A 12,000-nucleotide genomic window follows, 5' to 3' on the forward strand; every position below is an offset into this window, starting at 1 on the left:
AGGGGGATGGTGAAGCACTGGAATGGGTTCCCTAGGGAGGTGGTGGAATCTCCATCCTTAGACATTTTTAAGGCCCGGCTTGACAAAGCCCTGGCTGGGATGAGTTAGCTGGAGTGACCAGATAGCAAGTGTGAAAAATTAGGATGGGGGTGGGGGTAATAGGCACCTATAAAAGAAAAAGCCCCAAATATCAGGCCTGCCCCTATAAAATCAGGACACCTGGTCACCCCAGATTCAGCCGGGGGTGGGTCCTGCTCTGAGCAGGGGGCTGGGCTAGATTCCGCCAAGGGCCCTTCCAGCCCTGAGCCTCTATGAGTCTCTGGGGCGGGGCTAGGCAGGGCCGGGCTTCCAGGGGGCGGGGCCAGGCCTAGGCGTGACCCGAAGACGGGGGGGAGGCCTGAGAGCGCGCCAGGAACTGACGCCCATGCGGTGCCCCAGCCTCTCTTGGCCGAAAGCCGTGACTGCGCGACAGCGGACGGATCACGTGACGGGCACGGGACCATCGCACCACACGCGCACGCTGCCTATCTCCTTCGCTTGCGGATTGGCGCCGTCACCCGAGTTGGCACTTCTGCGCATGCGCAGAGATGCCCTGTGGTCGCTGTGCACATTCGTCATATGTGTGCGACCGCCGGCAAGACGGGGCTGAGGTGCCGCGGTGAGCGTAGGCCGGCGGCATGGCAGCGGCGCGCTACCTCCGGCTGTGGCGCTGCTGGCGGCCGGGGCTGCTCGGGGGCCTCGCCCCGCTGGCTCCGGCTCGTCGGCGGGTGTACGCGGCTTGCTCCTCCGCCTCCCCGTGGGCGCTGTGGGCTCCGCGGGGCCCGGCCCCATCTCCCGCTCCCCTGGCCGGTCTCAGCGTCGGCCCCCGGCGACACCTGCGTGGCCCGGGCAGCCTGGGCGGCGGGGACGAGCTTGCGAGCGGCGGAGCCGAGGATGGGGGCGGTAGTGGAGCCGATCCCGCCGGGGCCCCCCCGGCCATGACGGCGCTGACCCCGCTGCTCATCCCGGAGCGCTTCCCCAACGTGCCGCTCATCGCCGTGACGCGCAACCCCGTCTTCCCGCGCTTCATCAAGATCCTCGAGGTAACGGGGCCAGACTCCGCGGGCAGCCCGGGATTCCCCGCTCCGGGCCGGCAGCCCCATTGGCCAGGCCGGCTCCCCCACGTCCCTTAGTCCTACCCGCTTCCCCCGCAGGGCGCCCACGCCGTACCTTGGGGCTGGGACGCCATCCCGTGTGCCCTGCCCGGGAGCTCACCATCTGCAGCCCGCTCTCCAGTTCATCACAGTCGTCGCGACCCTTTCTCCTTTCTCAGAGCCGGGCACTGCTCCTCTTTCCCGGCGGAGACACAGACACCCCCCACCCTCTGGGCCGGCCCTAGCTCCTCTCTTTGCCTAATGCATCGAGGTAAAGGGGTCGTGCTGCGGGGGCACAGACCCTCCCACTTCCTTTACATCCTGCCTGGCCCTGAAGCCTGTGCCCCTGCAACCTGAGCTAAAGCTTCTGGACCCACACTAAGGGAGAGGAGCTCTCTGCCAGCCTAGAAGAGGGGGATGTTGACTGGCAAAGTAATATTAAAACCCAACCCTAGCTGCATCCCAGTCATGCAGAAGATGAGCGTGCCTCTCTCGGAGTTCCACCCATTGCAGTCGATGCTGCGCCCTGCTCTATGCGCAGATTTGGTAGTAGAGTAACTGTCAGTTAGGGGTGTGATTCTTATACTGGTACAACCCCCTAGTATGTTTGCAGTTATACTGGGGTAATGGGTCGTCATAGGGGCTGGCATAGCTTATTTGCTATCCTATATATAGTTAAAGCAGAACAACTTTTGTCTGTAGACAAGCCCAAGCCTGGAAGCGTTAGTAGGGACATGGAGCCAGGATTCTTGGGTTCTGTTAGCAAGTCTGTGGCAGAGCTGTAATGTGGTCTTGAGTAAGTCAAAAGAAGGTTAATTATTACTACTGGAGGCCAGTTGTTCTGCTGACATCACCTCTCACCTTTGTCTTGGTAAATAGGAAGGAGAGGGGTATGCAAGGGCCATGTGACTAGGCAGGGCACAAAAATAGGAGTCCAGAAAGAGCTTTGCTTAGCCTCTTGGACCCAGACACAGAGGACTTGCATAGTTAGAGTTTATTTTATCTCTTCTCAGTTCCAGCTGTTCATCTTGTTTACCACTATGTAAAACTAACTTGTGGTAGTTGGAGATTGCATTGCAGCTAGACTTACCAAGTAAATTTTAGGTTGCCCTTGAATGTCAGTGTTTTTATTACCATAGTGATTGTGTCCTTGATTCAGCCTTGGGTGCCTATGTTCAGATATATGTGAACATGATGTATTCCTGATGTCCTTAAAGTGGCAGTGATGAGTCTCATTTCCATAGTTTATTACATACTTTTTATGGTTGCATCTTTCAGTCAAAACACCAAAGAAACCTCACTGTGTCACATTTTGGGGCATGCTGACCTTGATAGTGACCTTTCTAGATATATGCCTGGCCATGTTCACTTTGGAATATGTCTTACTTTGTTGTACAGCTGTATGGTTTGGAACCCTTATCACACAATTTGCAGGTATTTAACAGCACATCTAAATCTGAAACTGAATATGTAGTTTGAGTCAGGAGGATGGATGGACTTTATTTTGTGGATATTAAGCATTTGGAACATGTAAATATTTATTCTTAGCACCTAGTAGTGCTGTATTGACAGTTTTATTGACGCTGATCTTAGAGTGAAAATATCAAAAGTGAGAGCAATGTAACTTAATTCCTGTGTGGTTATTTATCATAATTATGTTCATAAATACTATATTAAACTGTTTGGGTTTCAAAGTCAAACACTCAAATATTAGGAAATGCCAAAATTTGGGTTTCTTGTGCAACATTCATTCTGCCCCCCCTGTATGCAGATAGGCTTGGAAGGATTAGATTTTTATTAATAAGTGTTGGTAAATGTCTATTTCACCATACACACACTCAAATCTATGAGAAACTAATTCCATGGATGATGATGATGATAGAAATTTACAGATAGAAAAAGCAATAAAATTGTTGCTTGAGAACTTACAAGTTTGACTTAAGGATGTTTACTTTGTATATTTTAACACATGACAGTTTGTTTTAATGGTTAAAAAGCTCAATGTCTACTATCATTAAATTTTCTGACTCCCTTGTCTGATTCCGCCGTAATTTCCCACAGCTATGAAAATGTGTATATAAATGTTTTTAAAAAATACTTAACCCATAATTTGTGTAGCTGTGAATATTGACAGATATAAATAGAAAAAAAGTCATCTTATTCCTCAATTATTTAAAAAAAATCAAAATCTGATAAGCCTCTATGTATGCATTAATGGTAGCCTTTAATTACATGATACTATACTAGGTTCTATATTCTCCCACCTCATTCATTCAGTGCACTGGATGGATGGTGCTTTGGGGATGAGGCATCTGTTAAGTATTCCTTCTGTTCTCATCTCAACATTCAGTGTGTAGCTTCAAACTACTTACTACCACAAGTCAAACCCTACTCTGAAAATGTAATTATTCATTTCCTCGTTTGTCTCTTCTAAGGTGCTCATCACTGTAGTAGGTGGGTGCCTTAGCACTGGAGATACATTAGTATTATATTCCCATTTTACAGCTGGGAAACCTGCGACAGATGCCTGAGACCACACAATGTCAGTGACAGAGCTGGAATAGGGGCCTACTGATTCCCAACTGTGTGCTTATTCCTCCTGATCACACTGCCTTACTGTCAAAGGCACTGAGCAGCCACAGGTCTAAACGACTTCTGTGCTCAGTGCTTCTGCAAATCTGGCCCCTGGCATCACAGGTTGGGCACCCAGAAAATGAACACAGTTAGTGACCAGTGAAAAATTTGGCTTAAGTGACTTATACACATCACATAAGAACTCTGTGGCAGGGATAAAATTGAGTTCTCTTGTGTGACATTCACCTGCTTAACTGCTGCACCATCCTTTCTCTTTATGTAGTCCCTTACTTTGTTCTGTATAAACTAGGGCTGTGAAGCGATTAAAAAAAATAATTGCATGATTGGTTGCGCAACTACTAAAAAACCAATTGCACGATTGATCACACAACTAAACAATAATAGAATACTATTCACATATTTTTGGATGTTTCCTACATTTTCAAATATATTGATTTCAGTTACAACACAGAATACAAAGTGTACAGTGCTCACTTCATATTTATTTTTATTACAAATATTTGCACTGTAGAAAGAGATCGTATATTTCAAGTCACCTAATACAAGTACTGAAGTGCAATCTCTTTATAATGAAAGTTGAACTTACAAATGTAGAATTATGTACAAAAAAACTGCATTCAAAAATAAAATCTAAAATTTTAGAGCCTATAAGTCCACTCAGTCCTACTTCAGCCAATCCCTCAGACAAACAAGTTTGGTTACAATTTGCAGGAGATAATGCTGCCCATGTCTTGTTTACAGTGTCACCTGAAAGTGAGAACAGGCATTTGCATGGCACTGTTGTAGCTAGCATAGCAAGATATTTACGTGCCAGATGTGCTAAAGATTCATATGTTCCTTCATGCTTCAACCACCATTCCAGAAGACATGCATCCATGCTGATGACAGGTTCTGCTCGATAATGATCCAAAGCAGACTGACGCATGTTCACTATCATCATCTGGGTCAGAAGCCACCAGCAGAAGGTTGATTTTTTTTTCCTCTTTTGGTGGTTTGGGTTCTGTAGTTTCCACATTGGAGTGTTGCTCTCTTAAGACATCTGAAAGCATGCTCCACGCCTCATCTCTCTTAGATTTTGGAATGCACTTCAGATTCTTAACCCTTGAGTCGAGTGCTGTATCTATCCTTAAATCTCACATTGGTACCTTCTTTGCATTTTGTCAATCTGCTGTGAAAGTATTCTTAAAGTGAACATGTGCTGGGTCATTATCCGAGACGGCCATAACATAAAATATATGGCAGAATGTGGGTAAAACAGAACAGTTCTCCCCTAAGGAGTTCAGTCAAATTTAATTAACGCATTTTTTTAATGAGCATCATCAGCATGGAATCACATCCTCTGGAATGGTGGATGAAGCATGAAAGGGCCATATGAAGGCTTAGCATATCTAGCACGTAAATATCTTGCAATGCTGGCTATAACAGTGCCATGCAAATGCATGTTCTCGCTTTCAGGTGACATTGTAAATAAGAACCAGTCAGCAGTATCTCCCGTAAATGTAAACAAACTTGTTTTGTCTTAGCAATTGGCTGACTAAGAAGTAGGACTGAGTGGACTCCTAGGCTGTAAAGTTTTACATTGAGTGCTATTATGTAACAAAAAAAATCTACATTTGTAAATTACACTTTCACGATAGAGATTGTACTACAGTACTTGTATGAGGTGAATTGAAAAATACTTACTTTTGTTTAGTGTAAATATTTGTAATAAAAAATATAAAGTGAGCACTGTACACTTTGATTTCTATTACAACAGAGTACACCATATTTGAAAATGTAGAAAAAATCTAGGAATATTTAATAAATTTCAGTTTTCTATTGTTTAACCATGCAATTAACTCAAAAAAATTAATCATGATAATCACGTGAGTTACCTCCAATTAACAGCCCTAGTATAAACCTTTCAACTTCTAGAGTAAATGAGACTGAGATCCTATGAACAGCCTCAGTCATTACACAGTTGATTTAATTCCCAAGGCGTGTTCCATCTTTTCACTGAATAAGGGAGTCTTTTTAAAAAAAGTGTCATAATTAAGGCTACAATTTAGACATGGATATTTTTAATAAGTCATGGACAGGTCATGGGCAATAAATAAAAATTCACGGCCTGTGACCTGTCCATGACTTGTACTATAAATACCCCTGACTAAATCTTAGCTGGAGGGGTGGAGCTGCCGTTCCTGGGGGGAACGTGGAGGGAGCACTGCTGCTCAGGTTGCGGGGGAAGCCACTGCCTCTGGCAGGGGAGCGCTGTCGCTGCTCTGGGGGGAAACCCTGGAGTGGCTGCTTGGGGGTGGTTGGGAGGGGGTAGCACCATCAAGGGCTGCTGAGCAGCACCTGCTCTGGCCCCCCTGCTGCTGATCCAGCCACCCCTGGGACCACTGCGGGGGCCACCAAGCTGCGGCTACTCCGGCCGCAGAAGTCGGAGAAAGTCATGCAATCCATGAATTCCGCAACCTCTGTGACAGACATGGAGCCCTAATCATAACTGTTAGAAGAAAGCTATTTACATTGCAAATTCAAGTACTTAAAAGTTAAATGCCAATATTTAGGTTGCCCGTGCAACATTCTTTCTGCCTGCTTCTGCTCTGCTTCAGTCCATTAAAGTGTCTGGTCTGGATTTGGCCTGCTTATTGACTACACCTGCTGTAAACTATACGTTTCCCATTCTGAACAAATTTGGAGTGAAATAGCATGGAGGGTGATTGAAGCTGATTCCCTTTCCATGGCTATATTTCACTTCAACAGCTCAATGTCCTTTACAGGCAAGGATGGGATTTTGGCCTTGATCTTTCTGAAACTCGAGCTCTCTGAAGACTGGTTTATATTTTTCTTGTTGGTTTTGTAACACTGTAGTCCCACAGACTTCCTACACTGGCATCAATAGCAGGACAGTATACTAAGTGATTAACAGAAATAGCAGCATCAAGTCAAAACAGGGGCTGCATTAAATCAACTAAGAGTTTATTGCTCATTGTAGCATTTGCACAACACTTCAAATTCAGGAGCACTATAGGGCAAGATTTGAGGGGGAGGGATAGCTCAGTGGTTTGAGCATTGGCCTGCTAAACCCAGGGTTGTGAGTTCAATCCTTGAGGGGGCCACTTAAGGATCTGGGGCAGCAAAATCAGTACTTGGTCCTGCTAGTGAAGGTAGGGGGCTGGACTCAATAGCCTTTCAGGATCCTTTCCAGCTCTGAGATATATATATGGAAATATACCTATTTGTTGTGACTGGTTTTTCAGTAGCACTTGTTCTGCAGTGAATGTTAAAGCTGTGTGTTGTATAGAGAAGGCAAACAGAAGGGCAGATATGGTCCAAATAGCCAACTGAACAAATTTGCCTTAAAGATGTCTGTTCTGTTCTCTATAGGTTCTTGTACTGTGCTTATTCAGTGTAGTATTTGAGCACCATTCAGTAATGTGTTAAGCAATGTAATTAACATGTCACATGTTTGTTCTCATCCTCTTCCCAGAGGGACAAGTGTGTGAAGGGAGTATGTTTTTAAAATTTGTATGTGTACATGCTGCTATATTTGCTAGAGAAAGCAGGTCAAAGAAGTGCACTGGGAGAGGTTTTTGATGGCCAGTATTCCTGAGAGAGTTCATTCCACAGCCTTGGACTGGGCCCTAAGAAAGCTCAGTGAGTTATATTGCACTTGCCATTTCATCTACCATTGTGTTGCCCAGTCACCCAGCTTAGTTAAGTCTTTCTGATGTTCTAACTTCAACAATTGTGTGTCATCTGCAAATTTTGCCCCCTTGCTGCTCATTCCTCCCTCCCCCCCCCCCCCTGATTTTCAGTAGATGTTAAACAAGCCTGGACCTAGTATGGAGCTATGTAGTACCCAGTGTTCATCTTTAGCCATGGGGGAAATTCTTACTACTTACTCTAGATTCCCTGTTTTACAGGAAACCAGAACCCATGTTGTAACCATGTTTTAGTTTAGAAGCCTCTCAAGGTTCTCTAACATGCTTTTCTTGCTTGTTTAGGGTGTCAGTACAGGCAAGAAAAACTAGTTTACCACAGTGTTACCCAACAGCCATGTTTCACAGCTGTGTGTGTGACTTTGGTGGGTCAGAAAGGACTGGAGTGGCTTGCTGAAAGTCTCAGGAGGTCTGTACCAGAGTTGGGAAGGTAGCCCAGATTAGATTTCCTACCTCAGTCCTGGTCTGTACCCACAAGCCCATCCGTCCTGTGTGACAGGAGCTGAAAGCTTCTGGGAAGCCTGCTCTGAATTTTTCCTTTAAACTCATTGCTATCCTAGGTGAAAAATAAGAAGCTAGTGGAGCTGCTGAGGAGAAAAGTTCGCCTTGCCCAGCCTTATGCTGGTGTCTTTTTGAAGAAAGATGACAAGTAAGTGTTAGCTCTTTCTATATATAAATATATTAATGATGCTGATGATTATGCTGGGAGTGCACTAGGAAAGCTGAGTCCCTTAATTCTCTCAGTGGTCACTATGGTGGAAGATGTAGCATGGTGATAAAAAGGGCTGAACCTTGTTTGTTACCTTTGTTTACCACTGCTACATCTTCCACCGTTGCTACTGCTGGTAGAGAATTGTGGGTCTTGGCTTTTTCCTTCTGTAGAAAAGGCCTTAACCGTTGATCAACAGTAAGAGGTTCCAAGTATTCATTAGAACTTTGAGTGGAGGCCATATACACAGTGGCGTGAACAAAACAATTTAGTATCAGACTCTGGGGACAAGGAGTCTAAGGAGTCAGTGTTGCCCCAGTGTGTTGCTCCTTCACCACATTTTCCAGACTGAATATCTCAGAGTCAGATTCTGAATGTCATAGACTGGACAGGGTTTTATATCCATGGTTGTGCCAGAACCCCCTGCCAGCCACATCTAAATCAAAGAGAAACAGCTTTTGAGGTGTGCATGGGGCAAGAATACTAGCATGATGAGTATGAACACAGCCCATTACCCATGTCAATTTGTGTGGGTAAGGAGTGTGTACCGGATCCTAGTCCTCCATTCCCATTCCCACAATGCACTGACCCTTTCCTGCTTGACCCTTACCCAGATCTATAAAGGTCCTGGTCCCCCACCTTAATCACCAGTAGTGCTGACCACTACAGAACAGTTTTTTCCACTGAACTCTTTTCACCACTATAAGCAAACATGGAATCTGCTCCAAGAGTTACCACATGGTCAGCTGAGCACATCCACTCATCAGTGTGGTCAGAATTCACTGTCCACAGCTTCTTCCACAGCACCAAGAACATCCATCTTTACCAGGAAGATTCAGAGAGGCTGGTGCAGGTGGGTGTTCACCAAACTGGCTCAGTGCCAGGAACAGGTAAAATATGTCAGGCTGTGGAACTGAAAGGCAAAAGACTCCAGCAGTCACTCCGGAAGGAGTTCTCCAACATGCCCCATCTTCAAGGAGTTGGACCTAGTGCTTTCCAGGGCCCCAGTACAGAGCCTGAGATGTCTCTCAACCCCATGGGCCTCATCATCTGACAGTCAAGTCTACACTGGCAACTGGATACAGGTGCATGGGTGTCCGCATCTAAACCCAGGGTGAGGAGGCAATGGGGATTGTGGAGGTGGCAGCCTCAGTAGACCCAGAGGAAGAGGAGCAATTTATCCTGCACCTCTGCCTGAGGAACCAGCTGAGCAAGCCCCTCTGGATGAGCCAGAGGAGGACCCCAAGGCTCACCAGGAACCAGAACCTAAGGCTGGTAAGTTAAATCCCACCCACCCCACCAATATCCCCTCCCTCTTTCTCTAGGGCTATGCAGGACTGGAAGACTACTCCCTTCCCCTACTCAAATGGTCCCTGACCAAGGCATTCAACATTTTATTGAATTACCATGAATCACCATAAAGTTTATGGCAGAAGTTATTGAACAGATTATCAGCAAACTATTGTATTGCCCCTGGGTCTGAGAGTTCATCAGCCAACTGGCTGACAGCAAGGGTGGGGGTAGAAAGGTCAAGGTGGAGGACAGGGCATTTGTACAAGATTAATGGTTCTTCAAAGTTGCAACTGTTTTGTCTTTCAAGATCTCAGACTTCCCTTAGAGTAACATCCCTTCCCCTACAAACAGGAACCATACTAGGGGTTGAGCAGGGTGTTTAGTATCAGGGATGGCGAGTTGAGTACAGGAAGGAGAAGGAAGGGGAACCATTGCTTCTCCGAGGAATGGGAGAATGGTTATCTGTCCTGGTGTCTGGGGTCTCCCTGCTTGGAGCCAGGCTTCGCAACCCGGAGGAAGGGGGGCAGGTGGGGGTTCCACTGTGGTGGCTGCAAAGACACAATACTGTGTCCCTTTGCAGTGGGGAGGAGAGTGGCTTGTGGTCTTGACTGGAATGTTCATGGAACAAAGTACAGTTGCTATGGTGGCTTCCCCCGCCCCCCCTTTCCCTATTCCTGTCTCTGCTCTTTGCTGAACAAAGGGGCCCAGGGGCTCAGTTGGTGGTGGCTAGGCATTTGCAGTGGTTTTCTTTTCCCCCTCCACACAGGCTCCATCAGCTATCTTAGAATATAGTCTGTTTCCATTCTGATTGCCTTCAAGTCCCATAAGCTTACATCTGTACATTTCTGGTGCAGCAGAAACTCTAGCTGGTTCTTAAGGTTCAGTGGCAGCGCAAATGTGCTTGGCCCACCTTTCCAGCTCACCATCCCTTCCATTCAGGGACACAGAGAGAGGTGAGAAGCAGCACAAACATCTCTCTGGCATAGAGTGCTAGGTCTCTACCATGGGACTGGAAAGGCACTTCCCTTTTTCAGTCTGGTTACAGTCAAACCTGTTTCATCCAAATGATGGCCAGCCTTGAAAGAAGACCTTGTAATGGTTAACATTGCTTCTGAAATAAATGCATCCACCATCCCAATCACACATTTAAAGACAGTAATTTTTTAAAAACTACTATTTTATGCTACCTACCACATTCAGCGGGTGCTCTTTTCTAGGGGGCTGTAAAAGTTGTCTGAGAAAGAAGTTGTGGCAGAGCTCTGACCTTGCTCCTGTGGGTCCTGCGCTTCTAGGCGGTTTATGCTGCCTTAGTGGCTCACTATGACCCTCCACGTAGCCCTTCTCTCTCCAGGGCCAGGGTTACAGTCTACTGAGCCCTTTTCATCATAGGCTGCAAGGAGGTTGGTGAGAGAACTTCCACAGTCTCTGTTCAGCCTCCTGTCCTGACAGGGACCTGACTTCCCCTTCCAGGAGCTGTTCCTGTAGTGGTGGGTTGGGGGGAACCCGGGCCCGCCCTCTACTCCGGGTTCCAGCCCAGGGACCCTAATGGCAGCAGTTGTTGGCAGCCAACCTTTCACTGCCAGAGTTGCTACATTTCCCTGGGCCACTTCCCCACAGCTCTCCTGCTTCTCCCTTACCTTAGGGCTCCTTTAACGATGTTTTAGGGTGTCTTCAGTAACCAGCCCTTCAGCTGCACTTCCTCTCCTCTGCCTGACTGGCGTGAGCCCTTTTTATAGTAACAGCAGGGCCTTAATTAGAGTCAGGTGGTCACATTAACTGAATGGCCTCACCTGACTCTTTACAGGTTAATTAGAGTCAGGTGTTCTCATTAGCCTGGAGCAGCCCCTGCTCTGGTCAGTCAGGGAACAGAAAACTGTTAATCCAGTGGCCAGTATATCTGCCTTCAGCTATTCTGCTGTACCCAACTGGCCTGGGTCTATCACAAAGGGTAATGAAACAATCCTTCCTGAAATGCTGAACGGTATTTATATTGTGACCTTCAACAGCAAAGTTGTATTATGTAGAGGGGATTTCTTACACACTTTGAAAGGAAAGAAAATGATAGAATGCTGGTCTTTTGATTGACTTGGCAGGTCCTTCGGCTGAGGAGTGTGAACCCCTTCCTCCTGGGGGCCAGGAGCAGCAGCAGCTCAGGCACAGTAGGGGCAGATGAAGAACATAAGCCGTAGAGAACATAAGACAGAAAGTCAGCCACAAGGGAAAGTGCCCAGTAGCCTGGCCCAGGTGCAGTCTGAATGCCCTCTAGCTCTCCATCATCCCATCTGCAATGATAAAATGAATGATCCATCATCCTCTCCTCCATCCTAATGATAATCTCAGAGGCTTCCATCCCCATCCTTCACAATTGCTTTTTTTAATTGACCACTGAATTTATCCAGTCCCTTTAGCCATTTCCACCCCTTTTAGCCACTATTACTCCTCAACCTTGTTAATTTCCACACTTTGGCTTTTTTCACAGTGAAGATGACTTATTACTTATTTGTTGCTCTTTTCCTTAATTATTATTTACCCCTTTATTTTTTTTATTATTTACTCCTAATAC

At 46.4% G+C, this 12,000-nt stretch overlaps 1 protein-coding gene across 2 annotated transcripts in view; it reads left to right on the top strand.

The window, feature by feature from the left end:
- Nucleotides 1-429: 429 nt before the first annotated feature.
- Nucleotides 430-12,000, top strand: part of LONP1 (lon peptidase 1, mitochondrial) — a 56,915-nt gene continuing 45,344 nt past the window's right edge. Inside the window, exons 1-2 of one of the 2 annotated variants that reach the window (XM_039515836.1) lie at nt 430-1,082; nt 7,996-8,084. In XM_039515836.1, coding sequence (XP_039371770.1) covers nt 678-1,082; nt 7,996-8,084 — 494 coding nt within the window. In that variant the 5' untranslated portion in view covers nt 430-677. Of the gene's footprint in view, nt 1,083-7,995; nt 8,085-9,011; nt 9,420-12,000 lie in introns of those variants that run through there. The other variant, XM_039515837.1, reaches the window with a different exon arrangement.

The sequence above is a fragment of the Mauremys reevesii genome, linkage group 26 (assembly GCF_016161935.1).
Source record: "Mauremys reevesii isolate NIE-2019 linkage group 26, ASM1616193v1, whole genome shotgun sequence".
Classification (NCBI taxonomy): Eukaryota; Metazoa; Chordata; order Testudines; family Geoemydidae; genus Mauremys; species Mauremys reevesii.